Genomic DNA, 20,000 nt, shown 5'->3' with positions numbered 1-20,000 from the left:
AAATCTGAGAAGGCCAGGTAGCCACATAAAACATCTGTATTCATATTTTTATATATATTTGTATTTATTTTATTATGTATATGTTTTTATTAAAGTCGTAAAATCTCTCTCCTCAGACTCCGTAAAGGAATCAACATCCTGATTTCGACTCCCGGACGTCTGGTGGATCATATCAAAAACACCCTGAGCATCGCCTTCAGCGCCGTGCGCTGGCTGGTTCTGGACGAGGCCGACCGGTGACGACCATGTTTATGTTTATTGTTTGTGTTTATTGGTCACGTGACCAAACAGGAAGCAGTTTGTTCGTGTCAGTGAACGCTCTCTTCTCTCGTTCAGGACGTTGGACCTCGGCTTCGAGAAGGATCTGACCGTCATATTAAACAGCCTGAACTCTACCGGACCGACCCGGCAGAACGTCCTGCTGTCCGCCACACTGACCAGCGGTAAATACACTTCAGTGGACCTGCCAGCAGAGGACAGTGTTCCTGTAGTTCCTGTCTCTGCCTGTAGAGGACAGTGTTCCTGTAGTTCCTGTCTCTGCCTGTAGAGGACAGTGTTCCTGTAGAGGGCAGTGTTCCTGTAGTTCCCGTCTCTACCTGTAGAGGACAGTGCTCCTGTAGTTCCTGTCTCTGCCTGTAGAGGACAGTGTTCCTGTAGAGGACAGTGTTCCTGTAGTTCCCGTCTCTGCCTGTAGAGGACAGTGTTCCTGTAGTTCCCGTCTCTGCCTGTAGAGGACAGTGTTCCTGTAGTTCCCGTCTCTGCCTGTAGAGGACAGTGTTCTTGTAGTTCCCGTCTCTGCCTGTAGAGGACAGTGTTCCTGTAGTTCCTGTCTCTGCCTGTAGAGGACAGTGTTCCTGTAGTTCCCGTCTCTGCCTGTAGAGGACAGTGTTCCTGTAGTTCCCGTCTCTGCCTGTAGAGGACAGTGTTCCTGTAGTTCCCATCTCTGCCTGTAGAGGACAGTGTTCCTGTAGTTCCCGTCTCTGCCTGTAGAGGACAGTGTTCCTGTAGTTCCCGTCTCTGCCTGTAGAGGACAGTGTTCCTGTAGTTCCCGTCTCTGCCTGTAGAGGACAGTGTTCCTGTAGTTTCCTGTAGAGGACAGTCTCTGCCTGTAGAGGACAGTGTTCCTGTAGTTCCCGTCTCTGCCTGTAGAGGACAGTGTTCCTGTAGTTCCCGTCTCTGCCTGTAGGGACAGTGTTCCTGTAGTTCCTGTCTCTGCCCGTAGAGGACAGTGTTCCTGTAGTTCCCGTCTCTGCCTGTAGAGGACAGTGTTCCTGTAGTTCCCGTCTCTGCCTGTAGAGGACAGTGTTCCTGTAGTTCCCGTCTCTGCCTGTAGAGGACAGTGTTCCTGTAGAGGACAGTGTTCCTGTAGTTCCCGTCTCTGCCTGTAGAGGACAGTGTTCCTGTAGTTTGTGAGTAAACAGTCAAATGTGTGTTTCAGCTGTAACTCGGTTAGCAGATGTGTGTTTAAACGACCCGGTCAGCATCCACGTGTCTGGCCCCGCCTCCTCTGACCTCACCACCTCCACCGTGACCTCTGACCCCGGCCAGGCGGAGAGCTTTGCCGTCCCGGAGGCTCTGAAGCAGTTCGTGGTGGTCGTTCCCAGTAAGATCCGACTGGTGTGTCTGGCTGCGTTCATACTGGACAAATGCAAGGTGAGCAGAACGACCCGAAATGTTTTACTTGTATAAAACCCGGGTTGATGGTTGCCATGGTAACCTCTGGCACCGCTGCCGCTCCAGTCTCCTCAGAACAACAAGCTCATCGTCTTCATCTCGAGCTGCGAGGCCGTCGAGTTCCTCCACGCCGTCTTCACCTCCGTGCTCGCGGGGCCCTCGGCCAATCACGGGCCTCGCCTCAGTTTCCTCCGTCTCCACGGCAACATGAAGCAGGAGGTAAAGGCTGCCGTCTCCCCCCTCGCCCGCTCTCCAATTGTTCAGTGACACAGTGTCTTCAGGGTGTGTTTGTTTTCTCCACCAGGAGCGCTCAGAGGTCTTCCAGCAGTTCTCGGTGTCTCAGTCGGGAGTCCTGCTCTGCACGGTCAGTGTCCGCCATGTTTGACCACCAGGGGGCAGAAATCCCTGCGTACGCACCGCCGAAGCCTCCGGCGTTGTCTGTACTTCTGTCAAATAAAAAGTACCGTTTGTTTCAGGATGTTGCAGCCAGAGGGCTGGACCTGCCTCAGGTCACCTGGATCCTCCAGGTGAATATGAACAGCTGACAGGAAGTAGAAACAAACAAAAAAACAATGTTCACATTTAAGTTTTTTAGATAATAAATTCTTCCCATTTGAGGCTGATGAATCCGGCCAATCAGAGCGCAGGATTCCACAACCCTCGACACCACTGACGTTGTTTGTTTACAGTTCACTCCTCCGACGGCGGCGGCCGAGTACGTTCACCGCGTCGGCCGGACGGCTCGCATCGGAGGACAAGGAAGCAGCCTCCTCTTCCTCACCCCCGCCGAGACCGCCTACATCACTGAGCTGGCCAATCACAACATCAGGTGGGTTGACTGACAGCTACCACAGCTGACTAAGAACTACAGACTGGTAATAAAGAGTAGTACTAGAAGTATTTCTGCTGGTCCACTTGCTGGTTTTGACTTTGTGGGCGGGTCTTGTTGGGTTTCAGCCTATCAGAAATGAAGCTGCCGGACATCCTGTCCACTCTGATGATGGACGACACCTACAAGGGGCGGGGCAAGTACCACAGTAAGGTAGGTCGCCTCCGTCCTCCGGGGGACTCCGAGGTCCGTCCCGGGTTGGAACCAGGACCGTCGGACCTTAAAGTACCGGATCGTTCCTGATGGAGTTTCTGGTTCTGGTTCAGGATCAGTGTTCCACGTGTCGATGATGTATTGATGATCAATAACTTGGTATCGTCGTCTGTCCCGGTCAGAGTTCGTCCAAAGCTCTGGAGCAGGAGGTCCGCGAGCGAGCGACGGTTCTTCAGACGGAGTTCGAGAACTTCGTGCACTCGGACGCTCGGTCGGTTCAGGCGGCTAAAAAAGGTACCGTTCGTTCCGTCGCAAAAACAACGTGCTGCGCTTTCATTGGCTGACCTGTCCCTGTGATGTCACCATGATGTCACCAGCGCTGCAGTCCTTCCTGCGGGCGTACACCACCTACCCCGCCCACCTCAAGCACATCTTCCACATCCGCTCGCTGCACCTGGGCCACGCCGCCAAGAGCTTCGGCCTCAGGGACGCGCCGCAGGGCCTGAGCTCCGCCGCGGGCCGCAACCGGAACCAGAACCGGCCCGGGAGGCCGGCCCGGAGCCCGGACAAGAACCAGAACCAGAACCAGAGGGAACCGACGGGAAAACACAGGTGAGTCCGATTTAACTCGTCTTTTATTTGATTTACTGACATTTGAAAGCGATGCTGCTGCGACAGACGGTCACATCGATCTGAATGTTATTGATCGAGGAGATGCTGGTGTCTCGTCTCGTTGCCGTGACGACGATTTTATGTCCTTCACTTCGACGCAGACTGAAAACTAAAAAAAATTCTGCTGAAACTTTCCGATTCTAACGAGTCAAAACTGAATCGATGAAAACGGTTTTCTGTCCATCGACTGGTTGATCTGTGAAGCTGAACACTGCTTCTTGTTTATCCACCTTTGTGAGGACATTCAGTCTGATTCATCAGGTCAGCTCCTCATAAACCACCACAACGTCCCCACAGAGACAGAAAGACCAGCACGTCTGTCTGTCTGTCTCTCTGTGTGTGTGTGTGTGTGTGTGTGTGTGTGTGTGTGTGTGTGTGTGTGTGTGTGTGTGCCTGTGCGCTCATTAACACATGCCTCCTGCTGGGCTGACTGACACACACACATTAATCACACACTCTTATACATAATTAAAGTCGCTGCTCCCCTCAGATCATGTTTACACTCCGTCCACACAGGACCGTGTGTGTGTGTGTGTGTGTGTGTGTGTGTGTGTGTGTGTGTGTGTGTGTGTGTGTGTGTGTGTGTGTGTGTGTGTGTGTGTGTGTGTGTGTGTGTGTGTGTGCGCGCGGTCAGGCCGTGTCCAGACAAGCCCGCTGTGAAGAGCAGCTGCTAACAACAACAACACACATCCAACACACACACACACTCACACACACTCACTCACTCACTCAGTGGTCAGCAGAGACATAATTACAGGTGTGTGTCCCTCCTCGTTTTCCCACAATCCTCTGGGTGCTGGTCAGCGTTCAGGTGTCCTGATAAACATCCAGCTAAGAGAAATTTTATAAAAACATAAAGTCAAAATATTTTGATGAATAAATTTAAATGAAGTTAAAAAAAGAATTCATGAATATTGAAGAGGTTTTTAAAGTGAACGTCCGAGCTGCTTCAGATCAATCAGATCAATCACAGCTGTTTTGTTTTTTGATTATTTTCATGGATGAACTTTGTGTTTCGGTCCAAACTTAGTTAAAACCAAAATAGACATGAAGTCGTGTTTATTTCTGATCATCGATCAAACTCTCCGTCAACTCGCAGGTCATGTGACCTTCAGATCAATCACTGCGTTCCTACCTGATCAACACCTGATCAACACCTGATCAATAGAACATCACGTGACGTGTTTCTTCTCTTCGTCGATCGAACGCACGACAAATATAGTTTTTACAGAAACATAGAATAAATTGTTTCCGGCTGCGGCCTGCGGGGGCGCTGTGACACAGACTTTTCCTTCGGGGGGGCGTTGAACCCTTGACCCTGCAGCTGCTCCGCCCCCAGGGCGACACGGCTGGTATTGATTGGATAAAGAGCGACGGAGGAGGCGGCTATTGATCAGCGGGTTTAACACCATGTCCCGCTGCGCTCACACACACACTGGTCTTCCCGTCCTTGTGGGGACTCAGGTTGACCGGATGCATTGTTGAGGTCTGTGATTGGCTGTCTGTTGCACTCTGGGGGTTCGTGGTTTTCTCCTTCAGCTCTCATGTATGAGCGGTTTTTTTTCTAACGGACCGAACCGGTTTGTTTCCTCCGTCAGGTTTCGACCCGGTCCGATGGAGGCGGGTCTGATCCACTCCGAGTTCTCCAGTGGGTTGGAGGGAGGAGACACGGTGAGGAAGAGGAGGACGAAGAGGAAGAGGAAGTTCAGCGAGTCGGGAGAAGAGGAGTAAGGAGGAGGTGAACGGACAGGAAGGACGGATATAAAAAGGCGGAGCTACAACAGTCAAAACCACTGAAAACATTTAAAATGAGAAATAAGGTTTTGTGGATTCAAATTCTGTTGATCGGTGAAACCAAATGGGTTTTTTTGTGTTTTTTTAAGATTAATTCATATTTCAGCCGGTGCTCCCGACTAAATCTTCCTGAGTTTCACTTCCTGTTTGAAGTTTCGCGTTGATCAGCTCCAGACAAAATAAAACAGAAACCCGGAGCCGATCGGAGGATGACCAGGAACCGGACCTGAAAGCTGCAGATTCAATGTGTTCAGATCAACTGACAGGAAACACATGAACGTGTTTGTTACATGTGAAAAACATGTATTTAAAACGTGTATTTCTATTTTGTTAAAACTGTTTTTCATCCTTCAGTAAAATAAAGATGTGGATTTTTCCATTTTAGCCTCCTGCAGCCTGTTTTCAATGTTCGGAGGTGGAACACGCGTGTTGACGCTCACACGCTCCTCACATACAGACTTCAGAATAAAGCAGCAGAACTCGACCCGTCAGCAGTTTCATGTCATAAATATATAAATATCAAACCTAAAAGTCCGTTTTAGAAGTTGAGGTTTGTGTCGCGGCTCCGCAGAAATAAAAGCCTGTTTTTTTTTCATAGTTCCTGTTAAAGCAGCACTTAAAGAAACGTTCTGGTCACTCTGATGTGTAAATCGCTGCCTTTTAACAGCATCAATATTTCAGCCGCTCTTCAATATTTCAGCAGCTAATCGCTCCGCAAAATGTCTGATTCTGAATGAAATGTGCGGCCGTCTGATTGGTCGGACCGGAGGAGCCGGACGGGAGATTAACGTTTGACAATCAATGAATCATTTATCAGACTCTCAGAGGACTCGGGCTTTTATTCTGAAGGGCTTTGATGCTGGTTCGTTTCCCTCGACCCGATCCGACTCAGACGAAGAGACCTAAACCACAAAACGAGTCAAGACCACGTCGACCAGACTCAAGGCCACAAGATCCCAACAAACCGGACCAGAACCGAAAGACGAGGACGAGGACAGTCTGACAAAAGATCTACAGAGATGAATCAGAACCGGAACCCAGAAGACATCGAATCAGTTCAGACCAAGAAAAGTTCAGGTCGAAGTCACCGTCAAACTGAGACGGGTCAGAACCTCCACGAGACCGAGACGGGTTAGAAACGGTTTCATTCATCGTCTAAATACAGAAAATAGAAACATTCGACTCTTTTATTCATTGAAAATTTAAAAAAACGGAAACAATCGATGACATCACAAGTCTGGACGTTCGGTGTCCAGACTGCGGGACAGTTCGTATTTCAGACGTTGGACCCGGTTCTGGTCCGAGCTCTCCGATCTTCAGGCTGATGGACAAACAGAGTCTCTGTGTTCTGTCCTCTGGTCCGGACCTGAACGTCTCCACAGAGACGCTGAAGTAAACTGGAGGTTCTGTTGTTTGCTGAAGTTCTGGTTCAGTCCAACCTTCTCGGTTCTGATATCTCAGTGAAAGTCTCGTTAAAGTCGTCTCCTCATCCTCCAGCGTCAGCGATGGTGGGGGTCAGTGTGGGTAAGTACCTGGGGAACTAGAGGCGGGACAGGATGGTGGTGGTGGGCGTGGCCTCGGTATAGGTAGAGGTCCAGAGTGGGCGGGGCCGGAGGGTACATGTAGTGTGTGGGCAGGAACATCCTGCCGGCTTCAGCCAGCAGCTCCAAACCAATGGAGGACTGACGTTTCCACTTGGTCCTGAAACAGAGACCAGACGTTAGAGGACGAATGGGACGAGGACACGAGGACCGGACCGGTCGGTTAACTCATTTACTACTAACTAACTAACTACCTAACTAACTAACTCAACTACTATTAACTAACTAACTCAACTACTATTAACCAACTCAACTACTATTAACCAACTCAACTACTATTGACTAACTCATCTGTTACTAACTAACTAATCTACTACTAACTCAACTCCTATTAACTAACTAACTCAACTACTATTAACTAACTACTATTAACTAACTAACTTATCTACTCCAACTAACGATCTCAACTATTATTAACTAACTATCTAACTCATCTACTACTAACTAACTAACTAACTCATCTACTCAATCTCAACTATTATTAACTAACTAGCTAACTCATCTACTACTAACTAACTAACTCATCTACTCAATCAGCTCCGGAAATCATCATGTTAATGTGATTATGATGTTAATGTGTATTATTAATTTATAATATACATTATTATCGTGTTAATCATGTTAATAAATGTAGTTATCTTGTTTATTATTATCTTGTTGTTTATTTTGAGCTCCTGCATATATTATAATGTTATAATATCGAAGGTTTTATCGTTTATTTCAGATATATATATATATATAATTGTTTTTTTGCACAACGTAAAATGTTTTTATTTATATTTTTTAACCACGGAAATACAACCTTTGACCTTCTGTCATAAACTAAAAATACCAAATAAAACCTTTTTCTAAAGTAAACATATAATGATGATTTCGTCATCTGGCCAATCAACGCACATGATCCGCCAGACAATGAAAAGAAATCAATAAATAAATCAGTTAAGCTCCGCCCCCTCTCGTCTTCTTCTGCACTAAAAGCTCCAGATTTGTTTCTGCATTAATAATTGATGGTTAATTACAGCACGCAGCGCTGAATTATTGATGCAGCGTGTTTATTATTAATGTGAAGGATCCGTCTCAGTGATACCGGCCAACGGGCCAGAATCAGTCTGGACTTTTATCTCAGAACCAGGAAACTTTGGACCGTTCTGAGAATTATTTTGTCCTTTTTCCTTGAAAAGCTGATGTTTACGTGCTAACAGTCGTCTCGTTAGCGTGAACAGAACCAAACCGGGCCGAAAGTCCTCGGTACCGTTAGAACTCTGTTTCACCAATTGGGCCTCCTGTCCCGGTCTCTGTGGTTCTGGACACGTTACTGACAGAACCAGAACCAGAACCAGGGTGTAGTGTGCAAATACTCATCTGCTGGTTCACCTGCGGTTCTGGTACCAGGTCTTGACCTGGGTGTCGCTGAGCTGTAGTGATGCTGCCAGCTCCATCCGGTCCTGGACGCTGAGATACTTCTGGTTCTGGAAGCTCCTCTCGAGCCGCGACAGCTGCTGGTCGCTGAACGCTGTTCGGGCTTTACGAGGTTTCTTGAGGCGACCCGCCGCGGGGTCCGACGTCCCACTGGGCCCTGAGTGATTGACAGGTAGAGTTGACAGCTGATTGGTCGTTCAGAACCCAGTTTCAGAATAAATCTGTGTCCTGATGTGTTGTAATTCTTTTTAATTATGAATGTTTAATTCCTGTTTTTAAAGGAGATGATTTTTAATGCAGTTTAAATACATAGGTTATTACTTTTACTTTTATTTTGAGAATAACTGAAGTTCTGATGTCATGTTGGATCGAGTCCCTGTGCCGATCCGTTCCTCTGCCCATGATCTGATTGATCACTGATATCGGATCGGTGCTGACGACTTTATGAAGCTTTTATTTATTGTAAAATTTTATTTTATTAAATTTATTTATTTTTTCTCTTTTCGACCACAATTTTTTCCATCAGAGGAGCTTTAACTGTGAACAATATTATTATGATTATTAACATTATTATTATTTTCTTTATTAATGAATCAACTAAATATCAGAAAACTGAAAAAGTCTCGTGAATATTTTCAAACGTCTTGTTTTGTCTGAAAACCTCTTTAAACATCTTTACACACTTTATTTTTTCATAGAAATCTGAAACTGGAGATTTTTTTTACTGTAAAAAATAAATCGATCGGCTGAAATAAAGATCAGCGATCAATACTTTAATTAATAATGATCTTTTCAATAAAACCTCATAAATTAAAATAAAGCCTTAAAAGTAAAACTTTTGATCTCATGTTTCTGTTTGCTTCAATAAAAACATTTTCTGATTCATAATTAATGAGATTATTTAATTTTTTTATTTAAACCATCAGAAGCAGAATAAATTGTAAAACTAATTTACAGCTGATGATCTTAAATTCATAGAAATAAAAAGAGAAACCAGCTGCTGATTATTCAAACTAAAATTAAACAATTTTATTTTTCATGTTAACTTCCCAAATGATATAGAATATTAAATATTTATTAATAATCCCCAAATAGTACTATTTATTATAATCATCAGAAGCAGGCTTGGCTTGGTCAGTTAATATTTGAATAACTTGAATTATCTTCAGTTTCTTTTAATTTATTTATTAGTGTTTTTTTGTTAAAAAAAAAATCTAATCTGAAAGTTTAAAAAATATTTGATTTCAGTTTTATCTGATGAAAACCTTTTTTCTTTTTTTTTTTAATATACTTGAAATGTTTTCAGTTTAAAATTCATTTAAAAAACATAGAATGAGTTAAAACGATGAACAGATTTCTCGCCAGATGAAATATTAGATGTTATTTTACCTCTGGTTTCTCTCTCGCTGTCTGAAGAGGAGCTGCTCAGACTTTTATCCTGAAACTCTTCATCCGCTCCGGACTGGAACGGCTCGGCTTCCAGCTCAGACTGTCCCGGGTCAGGGTAGACCTGTCCCGGGTCAGGGTAGACCTGTCCAGGGTCAGAGTAGACCTGTCCCGGGTCAGAATAGATCTGTCCCGGGTCAGAGTAGATCTGTCCCGGGTCAGGGTAGACCTGTCCCGGATGAGAACTGGGCCGATAGTCCGCTAAGATGTCCCGGATCAGGAAGGAAGAGTTGACCGAGCGGGGCTGCAGCGGACCGGGCAGCAGCGGGGACTCTAGCCGGGGAACGGACCCTCTCCGCGGGGAAGGAGGCGCCGAGCAGCCGCTGCTGCTGCCCGGGCTGAGCTCCGGAGGTTCTGTCCGGGAGAGGAGCGCGCCGGGCGGCCTGAGCGAGAGCAGGGAGTCGATGCGGAACGCGGAGCATCCGGAGGCAGAAACCTCCATCTCCGTCCGACTCAGGTGAAGTTTGAGGAGTCAAATGTGGAGTAGAAACATTAGAATTCCGGAAAATGTGACGAAAACATGAAGTATTAGTTTGGATGTGACGTCATTTTATCCTTTAAAGTAAAAAAAATAAAAATCCAGTTTGTGATAAACTCTGATTATTGATCCGGATGTTACCTGAAGATGATCCGAGTTGCGTTCAGCCCCACACAGAGACGGGGGATTAAACTCTCCTCCTCCTCTTCCTCCTCTTCCTCCTCCTCCTCTTCATCTCTTCTTCCACCCTCCCACCCCCTCCCCACCACCACCACCACCACCACCAAAGAAGAACTCGTCTGAGATCTGATGAGTTTTCATGTTTTCATGTTTATTAGTGTGAACAGGTTCCGTCGGTCCGTCGGTTCCGTCTTCGGGTCATTCCAGACCATACGTCCCCAGACCCTGATGTCCTCTCCGGGACACAGAGTCCGACTGGTGCGCCCTGAAGGCCCGGAGATGAGCTTCCTGGTCCCGGAAGGTGTCCAGAGCCGGACCTACCTGCACACAGACACCTGTTGATGGTTCTGACGGACTCACGGCAGGAGGTCCGGAAACGAGGGCGGGAAAAAGGTAACAAGCTTTTAAATGTTTCAACGGGTAACAATCTGCTGCCATGACAACACGGAGGAGAGACAACTGGACCAGAACCACCGGTCCTCTGAACCAACAACCGCAGGGACAAGTGACAACAAGTGGACCCAGGCTGGGTCTGGTGGTCTGGGTCTGGTGGTCTGGGTCAGGTGGTCTGGGTCAGGTGGTCTGGGTCTGGTGGTCTGGGTCAGGTGGTCTGGGTCAGGTGGTCTGGGTCTGGTGCCAGAACCTGGACCCGGTGTCTAGGTGTGTGTTACCTGTGTGAAGTGCGGCAGTTTGAAAGGTGTTTGTGTGACTGGCAGCGACCTGCTCCTCCTCAGCAGGCTGGTTCTGGTTTCTGCAGCCCGACCCAGTTTCACCTGGACACACACGGACACGTTTTCATCACGTCAGGGGACATTTCACATCCAATATTAATCTAAACCTCAACTGATACTAAACTAACCTAAACTAACTTAAACTAACTTCAACGAATCCTAAACTAACTTAGACTAACCCTAAACTAATTTAAACTAACCTAAACTAACCTAAACAAACTTAAACTAAACCCAAACGTTAAACTGTAAACTAACGTTAAACTAACCTTAACTCTCCTGGAACTAAACCTTGGGACGTGTCCATCAGACATACGGGGACCCTGAGTTTCACCTGGTTTGTGGGGTGCTGACTGGAAGGTCTCTCACCTTGTCTTTGTTGTTGCTGGTTTGATTCCTGCTCATCTGTTCGTCCATCCAGCGGTGAGCGTATTGATTGGAGAGGAGGTCCGACAGCGGAGACGACGCCCTGACGGACACATCGATCGGTCACCAAGTGGTTATCGTCCGTCAATAATCCGTTCGTCACCCGTCGTCTCACCTGTTTGTGACTCCGAACGTGACGTCAGGCGCCGAGCGGAGGGAAGCCCCGCCCTCGCGTTGTTTGGGGGTGGGGCTCCGGTGAGCGGCCCCTCCCCTCTGAGCCCGGTACTGACTCAGCTCCTTGGACGTCACCAGACCGGACTTCACCGCATCCCGGTTCAGACTCACGAAGTTCGGACGCTGAGCGGAGTCTTCACGTCTGGACTGAACCGTCCAGCTGGACAGAACTGGAAGACACACGGATCAATGAACAGCTTCAGGTCTGTAAAATGGTTCCGATGCAGAAGAGTGTTATTTGATTTTGATTTTTGATTTTATTGTTGATTTGATACACTTTATTAATCCCCGAGGGGAAATGTCTTCACTACAGCAGGGGGGCTCTCAGGGGGGGCTCTCAGGGGGGAGCTGCTGCAGCAGGCTGCCACTAGGCGGCGCCAGGTAACCTGACCTGAAGTGCATGTTTTTGGATGATGGGAGGAAGCCGGAGAACCCGGAGAGAACCCACGCAAGCACAGGGAGAACATGCAAACTCACACAGAAAGGCCCAGGACCGGATTCAAACCCGGAACCTTTTTGCTGTGAGGTGACGGTGCTAACCACTGCACCACCGTGACGCCCTTAAGCTGCAATACCACCGAGGGCCACTAGAGGTCGGCTCCAGGAAAACAACACGTGGGGTGTTTCAGCTCAAAATGACTCACATGGAGGCTGTTTTAACCTGAAACCTTTGAACGCATCACGGTTTGTGTGTGTGTGTGTGTGTGTGTGTGTGTGTGTGTGTGTGTGTGTGTGTGTGTGTGTGTGTGTGTGTGTGTGTGTGTGTGTGTGTGTGTGTGTGTGTGTGTGTGTGTGTGTGTGTGTGTGTGTGTGTGTGTGTGTGTGTGTGTGTGTGTGTGTGTGTGTGTGTGTGTGTGTGTGTGTGTGTGTGTGTGTGTGTGTGTGTGTGTGTGTGTGTGTGTGTGTGTGTGTGTGTGTGTGTGTGTGTGTGTGTGTGTGTGTGTGTGTGTGTGTGTGTGTGTGTGTGTGCCTGCCAGGTGATTGACAGATGAGAGGAGTCTTGTGTTAAACCCGGTGCGTCGGCTGAGCGACACACATACGTGTTGTGTGTGTTTGAGTGACAGCAGTGTTTGTTGCCTGAAGGCATGTTTCCTTCACACAAACACACTCTGACAGCTGACCGCTGCTCACACACACACACACACACACACACACACACACACACACACACACACACACACACACACACACACACACACACACACACACACACACACACACACACACACTCACACATACACACACACGGTTGTGTTTTCATCCCTTCTGAGGACATAATGTAGGCATACGGACACTGCCCCCTACAGGCAGGTCACTAAAGTCCCCATTTCACCTGTAAACCAGGTTTTAAAGACATACAACACTTGCTATGCTAATGTTAGCTAATTGTTCTGTGGAAGCTCAATAAAAACCTTTTATTTCCGATACTAACGATATTATGAAAAAAGGATTTTAGAAAAACATTTGAGTTGGTCTTTTATCGTATTTACAGTCGTGACTTCACGTTATTTCAGCTAGCTGCCGTAGATTTTGTCCAACAGCTAACAGATGTGTTAAAGTGAGGAAACATCAGCTGTTAGCAGTCGTGATGCTAACAGCTGATGAAAAAACGTTAGCGTGATGAAATAAGTTTAGTATTAGCATAAAATGTTAAGAAACATTAACATATATAATTTTATTCACTTAGCACTAGTTTTCACGTTATCGGCCTCATGAGCTCCGACGTCTCCTTAGAAACCAGCTGCAGCTGTTTATATGCTAACAGCTGTTGCTTCGGCGTGCTAACAAACATTAGCACAATGAGGTCTTTTGCAAGCAACAACCGGCAGTGATGTCATCAACCGGCAGTGATGTCATCAACCATCAGTGATGTCATCAACCATCAGTGATGTCATCAACCGGCAGTGATGTCATCAACCATCAGTGATGTCATCAACCGGCAGTGATGTCATCAACCATCAGTGATGTCATCATCCATCAGTGATGTCATCGTTGGTTTGTGAACTTAATGAATCCTCCAGTTCAGATTCTGTCCGTCACCATCTTGATAGTTTTGCAGTTTAAGGCACTTCCGTGTGTTGTTTCGAGTGGGCGGAGCTTACCTCCAGGCACGCCTCCGTTACTGAGCAAACTGCTGCTGGTTCCAAAAGTGAAGTCTGGATCAGGAACGGCCAGACCTCTGGACTGGATCTGACCCAGACGGGCCTGCACACAGGAGGGATGACATTATGACATTTCATTTATCTGACTGTTTTCTCCAAAGACTTACAATCAGTTCATTTCAACATGAGGGTTCAAACCAGAACAACAGGAATCAAGAAAATATCATTTCTTCCAGAAAGCCAAACTACAAAGTTCTATCAAGAAGTTCTATTTTAAGATACTAAAGTTCTACTGTTCAAGGTAAAGGAGGAGGAGGAGGAGGAGGAGGAGGAGGAGGAGAGGAGGAGGAGGAGGAGGAGCAGGAGAGGAGGAGGAGGAGGAGAGGAGGAGAGGAGGAGGAGGAGGAGGAGGAGGAGAGGAGGAGGAGGAGGAGGAGGAGGAGAGGAGGAGGAGGAGGAGGAGGAAGAGGAGAGGAGGAGGAGAGGAGGAGGAGGAGGAGGAGGAGAGGAGGAGGAGGAGAGGAGGAGGAGGAGAGGAGGAGGAGGAGGAGGAGGAAGAGGAGGAGCAGGAGGTGGAGGAGGAGGAGGAGCAGGAGGTGGAGGAGGAGGAGGAGGCGGTGGAGGAGGAGAAAGAGGAGGAGGAGGAGGAGGAGGAGGAGGAGGAGGAGGAGGAGGAGAGGAGAGGAGGAGGAGGAGAGGAGGAGGAGGAGGAGGAGAGGAGGAGCAGAGGAGGAGGAGGAAGAGAAGGAGGAGGAGAGGAGGAGGAGGAGGAAGAGGAGGAGCAGGAGGTGGAGGAGGAGGAGGAGCAGGAGGTGGAGGAGGAGGAGGAGGAGGCGGTGGAGGAGGAGAAAGAGGAGGAGGAGGAGGAGCGGAGTGAACGGGATGGGGTGTAGGGTTGGACCATGTCCTGGATGTAGACTGGACCCGATCTGTTCACAGCACCGTACGCAAGTACCAATGTTTGGAAACGGATGACATCATCATCATCATCATCATCATCATCATCATCATCATCATGTCCATCACAGTGTTTATTTTATTTCCCTGCAGGTCGTGTTTACCTTAATGAGCAGCGGATTGGTCAGCATGGAGTCTCTGACCACGCCCAGCCTCGGTGACGTCATGTTCCGGTTGGGCTGACGATGAAGAGTGAGGATGAAGAGTTGTTGGTATTATTTTTTGTAAATGTTATTTCACATTAAAGGACTTTTTTATTACATTTTTCTCTTTGTCATTTTTGTCAATTTCATCAAATAATTGATATAAATGTCAGAATTTCACTTAACAGATCAAAACTGTAAAATTAATTTCTCAACAATAAATCTAATCAATGCTTTGATTAATCCGTTTTTGCTGAATCTGTTTTGTTTGTTAGATTTTTGGATTAAAAGGCAGAAAAATAAACGTAGCACTTTTATTAGGAACACGTGCTCTGACAGAAAGTCACAAATAATTTAGCCCGCCGTGTTTTTAACGTGGGAGACCAAATATTAGGAACACCTGCGACCCGCAGCACAGTGACCGACCCTGATAAAGCGTCACTGACTCGTTTTCAACCGACAAAACCGGTGAAATGTTGAAGTGAAACTTGAACGTGTCGCTCTCACAGACCGTTTCTCTGCTCCGCGTCCGGCCGGTGGTGAGCTGGACGGTTTCTATGGCAACAGGACGCTAAAATGTCCGCAGAAAAACAAACAAACGGTTGTACGGAAGCCCACTTGAATTAAAAAAAAAAAAAAAAAAAAAAGGTTTGAAAGTGTTTCGTATTTTGGAGGAAAAACAATTTTATAAAATCATGATGGTTTTTTTTTGTGACTGAACTAGTTTCTCACATTTTAACCTGAAATTATGTTTTTATTATCGTCTTTCACTGTGAAACAAACTGATCAAAAAGGCATAAAAATTGGTATTAAAACAAATATTATAAATAATAAACAGAAAAAGAAACTAAACAACTGCTGCAGAGAGGAAATAATTAATAATTTAATTTAGAAACTAAAGCTGTCAGATAAACGTTCATTCATGTGCTTCACGGACATCCTGGCAGGGGGCGGCAGAGAGCGTGCTGCGTTCACGGACTGTGATCTGACGTCAGTTTACGCAGTCTGCTCTTTCCCCATCAGATGACTTTGATGTTTTACAGCTCCGACACTGAGAGGACTCACTGTGTGTATCAGAGTTAAATCATTAATATTAATAATTAACTTAAATTATTAATATTTACATTTTAACTTGTTTCTATCTGCACGTTTCACTCTTTAACTTTCCTCTTTCTTTTAGTTTCCCTTCTGAAAGCGAGAACACCGACGACACGCGAATGCAGCACAGTTGAACGTCAGGCCATAAAAGCTGGTAAAAGATCGTCTATTCGAGTTTGAACAACAACAAAAAAGCAGGACTACACCGTTAAAGTTGTTACCATAGCAACCGGAACCGATCAGACACGTCGATCACAGCTTTCAATCGATCTGTTTTCTGTTTGTCATTTTCACACATTTACTTTATTTTTCAAGGATCATTTTCTTCACGGTCATTCAGTTTATTATCAGAGCAGGAAAATGCAAATACAGTTTTATCATTAGATGTTACTGTCCTGTCAATCATTTCATCATTTAATCATTTAATTCTTTGTGCATTTTGTTTGTAAAACATGAAACAAGTGAAAAACAAAATCTGATCACACTCCAAACACACTGAAATTCACTTTATTCAGAAAACTACAGGCAAACTGAGAAAACTGAACCAGTGACAACAACAAGCTGTTCATTCAACGACTCCAAGGTTTATTTTCCCGACTCGATTAGTCGACTAATCGTTGCATGTTAATAATCGTTCATGTTTTTTTGCTGTGGTTCGTTGGTTTCCTGAAACTGGCTCCGAGTGAGACGTCTGTCCGCGCTCCTCTCAGTCAGCGGGCGGCCGCTCTCAGGTCTCCCGGCTCCCTCGCCTCCTTCTCGGCAGAAACTCCGCGGCTCTCTGACCTCCTGCCCTCGCTGTGTGTCTCCACGGACGGCGGGGATGCTCCGGTTCTGGTTCAAAGCGGCGGTCGTGCTGTGGCTCGCCCCCGGGTCCCTGGGAGCCGCAGCCCGGCTGTACACGGAGGACGACCCGCTGGTGATCCTGAGCGGCGGCAGCCTGAAGCCCGCCGTCACGAACTCGTCGTCGGCCTGGCTGGTCCAGTTCTTCTCCTCCTGGTGCGGACACTGCATCCAGTACTCCAACACGTGGAAGGCTCTGGCCCAGGACGTGAAAGGTACCGCAGCACCAACACACCCCGGTCCGGTTCTCCGGCCGCGAAGGTCTCCTTTTGTAAAACAGAAACACCAGACTCCATTCAACATACGGCTATTTACATCTTTGTTTGGTGAGCAGAGAAACTATAATAAGGGTTAAACCATCATTCCGTGTGTTTCCTGATTAAATTGGATCTCCTCGTCAGTTCGGCGGAAATAAAACCAAAAATCAACAGATGATTTCACTAAAAATCAAAACTCTTCTTCGTGTTTCACTCGGTGGCCGCAACGGCTTCAGGCGCGTGAAGCAACTTAAAAGTTGCGTTTTCTTCAATGAGGTTCGGAGAGACGGAGTCCTGCAGTTTAAACCAGCGAACAGCTGTTGATCCGAACTGAAGATCATCCCAGTGACGACAGCTGTCGGTCAAAGTCTCCGATGACGGATTTACTTGAACTTTCACAACACAGTGACTCGCGTGAACAGCTGCTGCTATTAAAGCTAGTTAGCAGGTATTAGCATTGGTTAGCTAGCGTTAGCACTAGTTGGCTCATAAAGATGCTGGTTAAAGAGCCGCAGCTGAACAATAAACAAAAACACACGCATCATAATAATAACAATAACAACAATAATGATAATAATAATAATAATAATAGTGGGATAGTGCTCCGTGAATATTGAGTCGTGTTGGTGCTTTAAACGGTCCAGGTTTATTCTGGTTGAGAAAGATGCGTTCAGGGACGGCAGGTGTTGTTGGCCACGTTTCACATGTTAAGAGGGATGAAACCGACATCTGAATCAGAGCCGATAACAAGACAAGAAGCGTCCAGACTGATCCGAACCAGACCGAACTTCCTGTCCAGGTGTCTTCAGGTCGTCCCTGTCTAAAGACAAAACGTCCTCACAGAGACAAACACAAGAAACCTGTGGGAACCGGTTGTTTAGAGTCCATCTGAACCTCCTGGGACTCATTCAGCCAGAGACCAGCTGTTACACACACACACACACACACACACACACACACACACACACACACACACACACACACACACACACACACACACACACACACACATACACACACACACACACACACACACACACACACACACACACACACACTCTGTCTCTTTATGTGGACCTGCTGTCGGGGGTCAAAGGATGTCAGGGATACAAAGACCCCCCCTCCCCCTCCCCGAACCCTGAGATAGACAGCTGGGAGACAACACACACACACACACACACACACACACACACACACACACACACACACACACACACACACACACACACACACACACACACACAGATTGTGTTAAAGAACAACGTGCCTCATGAATATCGTCCAGTTAGATCAGCGGTCACCATCTTGTCCAGCTGGAGAATATGAATCAGCTGTTGTGATGAACCTGTAATTTAAGGAGGACTCTTGGTGTTTCTTTTAAATGCAGCTTTGTTTTTGTTGGTGTTCTTGGACTTCTCTGTCGTCTCGTCATTCGGTCTTTCCTCCTTTTCAAGGAACGTCTCCAGAGATGTTTGTTTTTCGCTCATTTTTGCGATGGTTCACTTGTGGGCTCATCGGTGCATAAAAACAACATGACATCTGGGAGAAGGAGGCGTGGAAGTGGTCATTTTTCAAAATAAAATAAAAATAAAGAAATACAAGTTTTTTATTCTTTCTGTGCGGCCTGGTACCAAATCATCCACGGCCCGGTACCGGTCCACGGCCCGGTGGTTGGGGACCCCTGGTCTAGAAGACATGGGGACAAACTTTTATAAATGTGTTTTTTTATAATTGTTCAACATTTTTTGTTCAGAGTAAAACATCTGTTGTGTTTGTGTCCCCGCCCTCGGTCTCTGTGTCCCCGCCCTCTGTCTCTGTGTCCCTGCCCCCTGTCTCTGTGTCCCCGTCAGACTGGCAGGACGTCATCAGCGTCGGCGTGCTCGACTGCGCTCAGGAGGACAACTTCGACGTGTGCAAAGAGTTCAGCATCAAGTTCTACCCGACGTTTAAGGTACGTGTCAGAGACCCTGAACGCGTCGTCGCCCCCTGCTGGACATCCTGTTTAACAACACGTCTCTTGTCCTCAGTACTTCCGGGCCCACAGTCCACCGACGGACAGAGGGATGCCCTACAGAGGTGAGACTCACGGGATGCCCGACGAGTCAGTGAACGCATCACAGAACAAGCTTCAGAGCTTTTGTTTGTAAATAATTAAATGCAGCGTTGTGATTGGTGGGTTTGAGACAAACATCACTTCCTGTTTTTTCATGTTTGTTTTTAAACCAAAGTAAAAAACCAAAACGACAGAAATAATTTGCATCGTAACAGTAGTCTGTCAACAAAGTGTTTGTTTATAAACACAGAACAGTAAACAAAGACCTCACAAAGTAAACAATAAACACAGGAGTAAACAATGACCTGGGTGTAAATAAATAGTTTGTTTACAAACAAGCTGTTCTTTGTGTGCAGGTGCTGACAGAGAGATCCAGTCCGTCCGACAGCTGATGGTCAACATCCTGCAGAACCACACCAAGCTGGACTGGCCCAACCGCTGTCCTCCGTTAGAGCCATACAGGTACCAAAACCAGACCCAGAACCAGGACCAGACCCAGAACTAGGACCAGGACCATACCCAGGACCAGGACCAGACCCAGGACCAGGACCAGACCCAGAACCAGGACCAGACCCAGGACCAGACCCAGAACTAGGACCAGGACCAGACCCAGACCCAGGACCAGGACCAGACCCAGAACTAGGACCAGGACCAGACCCAGAACTAGGACCAGGACCAGGACCAGGACCAGACCCAGGACCAGGACCAGACCCAGACCCAGGACCGGTACCCGCCCCGCCCTGTCCCCTCTAACACCTGTCTCTCTCTGTGTTGTCTGCAGCGCTGCAGACCTGCTGCCTCTGCTGGGTCAAAGGTCAGATCACTACACCGCCGTCATCGTCGAGGATCCAGACTCGTACGTCGGACGAGAGGTAACGGAACCAGGTCCAGTTGTGTCTATCAATCAATCAATCAA

The 20,000-nt window shown here is 47.1% G+C and overlaps 4 protein-coding genes across 6 annotated transcripts in view; 2 read left to right on the top strand and 2 right to left on the bottom strand.

Moving 5' to 3' along the window:
* Positions 1–5,566, top strand: part of ddx31 (DEAD (Asp-Glu-Ala-Asp) box polypeptide 31) — a 9,979-nt gene extending 4,413 nt beyond the window's left edge. For both annotated transcript variants that reach the window (XM_069688064.1, XM_069688065.1), the window contains exons 10-21: positions 1–17; positions 117–236; positions 337–443; positions 1,439–1,653; positions 1,741–1,893; positions 1,979–2,038; positions 2,151–2,201; positions 2,364–2,503; positions 2,632–2,716; positions 2,899–3,010; positions 3,094–3,328; positions 4,987–5,566. The exon at positions 1–17 is cut by the window's left edge and continues 48 nt beyond it. In XM_069688064.1, the coding sequence (XP_069544165.1) occupies positions 1–17; positions 117–236; positions 337–443; positions 1,439–1,653; positions 1,741–1,893; positions 1,979–2,038; positions 2,151–2,201; positions 2,364–2,503; positions 2,632–2,716; positions 2,899–3,010; positions 3,094–3,328; positions 4,987–5,119 (1,428 nt within the window). In that variant the 3' untranslated portion in view covers positions 5,120–5,566. The remainder of the gene's footprint in view (positions 18–116; positions 237–336; positions 444–1,438; positions 1,654–1,740; positions 1,894–1,978; positions 2,039–2,150; positions 2,202–2,363; positions 2,504–2,631; positions 2,717–2,898; positions 3,011–3,093; positions 3,329–4,986) is intronic.
* Positions 5,567–6,681: 1,115 nt separating this feature from the next.
* On the bottom strand, positions 6,682–10,090 carry barhl1a (BarH-like homeobox 1a). The gene is made up of 3 exons (XM_069688066.1): positions 9,592–10,090; positions 8,158–8,359; positions 6,682–6,883 (listed from the first exon to the last, which is right to left on the bottom strand). Exons 1-3 carry the CDS (start codon positions 10,088–10,090, stop codon positions 6,682–6,684), a joined length of 903 nt encoding a protein of 300 aa, XP_069544167.1.
* A 353-nt stretch (positions 10,091–10,443) lies between these two features.
* Positions 10,444–15,360, bottom strand: cfap77 (cilia and flagella associated protein 77). 2 transcript variants are annotated; one of them, XM_069688063.1, is made up of 7 exons: positions 15,348–15,360; positions 14,798–14,872; positions 13,737–13,839; positions 11,576–11,804; positions 11,404–11,503; positions 10,978–11,079; positions 10,444–10,627 (listed from the first exon to the last, which is right to left on the bottom strand). In XM_069688063.1, the coding sequence occupies exons 2-7, from the start codon at positions 14,858–14,860 to the stop codon at positions 10,505–10,507; spliced, it is 720 nt and encodes a 239-aa protein (XP_069544164.1). In that variant the 5' UTR covers positions 14,861–14,872; positions 15,348–15,360; the 3' UTR covers positions 10,444–10,504. The 2 variants fall into 2 exon arrangements, with proteins under 2 accessions (XP_069544164.1, XP_069544163.1); XM_069688062.1 differs by having other exon boundaries at positions 10,444–10,623.
* Positions 15,361–16,627: 1,267 nt separating this feature from the next.
* The window catches only part of qsox2 (quiescin Q6 sulfhydryl oxidase 2), a 7,523-nt gene continuing 4,150 nt past the window's right edge, over positions 16,628–20,000 (top strand). The window contains exons 1-5 of the mRNA XM_069688060.1: positions 16,628–16,989; positions 18,882–18,982; positions 19,059–19,107; positions 19,441–19,546; positions 19,866–19,956. Coding sequence (XP_069544161.1) covers positions 16,755–16,989; positions 18,882–18,982; positions 19,059–19,107; positions 19,441–19,546; positions 19,866–19,956 — 582 coding nt within the window. The 5' untranslated portion in view covers positions 16,628–16,754. The remainder of the gene's footprint in view (positions 16,990–18,881; positions 18,983–19,058; positions 19,108–19,440; positions 19,547–19,865; positions 19,957–20,000) is intronic.

Source organism: Brachyistius frenatus, unplaced genomic scaffold (genome assembly GCF_029030835.1).
Source record: "Brachyistius frenatus isolate BFR_SWC_R1_liver_20210118 unplaced genomic scaffold, ASM2903083v1 Contig_522, whole genome shotgun sequence".
Classification (NCBI taxonomy): Eukaryota; Metazoa; Chordata; class Actinopteri; family Embiotocidae; genus Brachyistius; species Brachyistius frenatus.
This window is presented reverse-complemented; position numbering and strand designations above follow the sequence as displayed.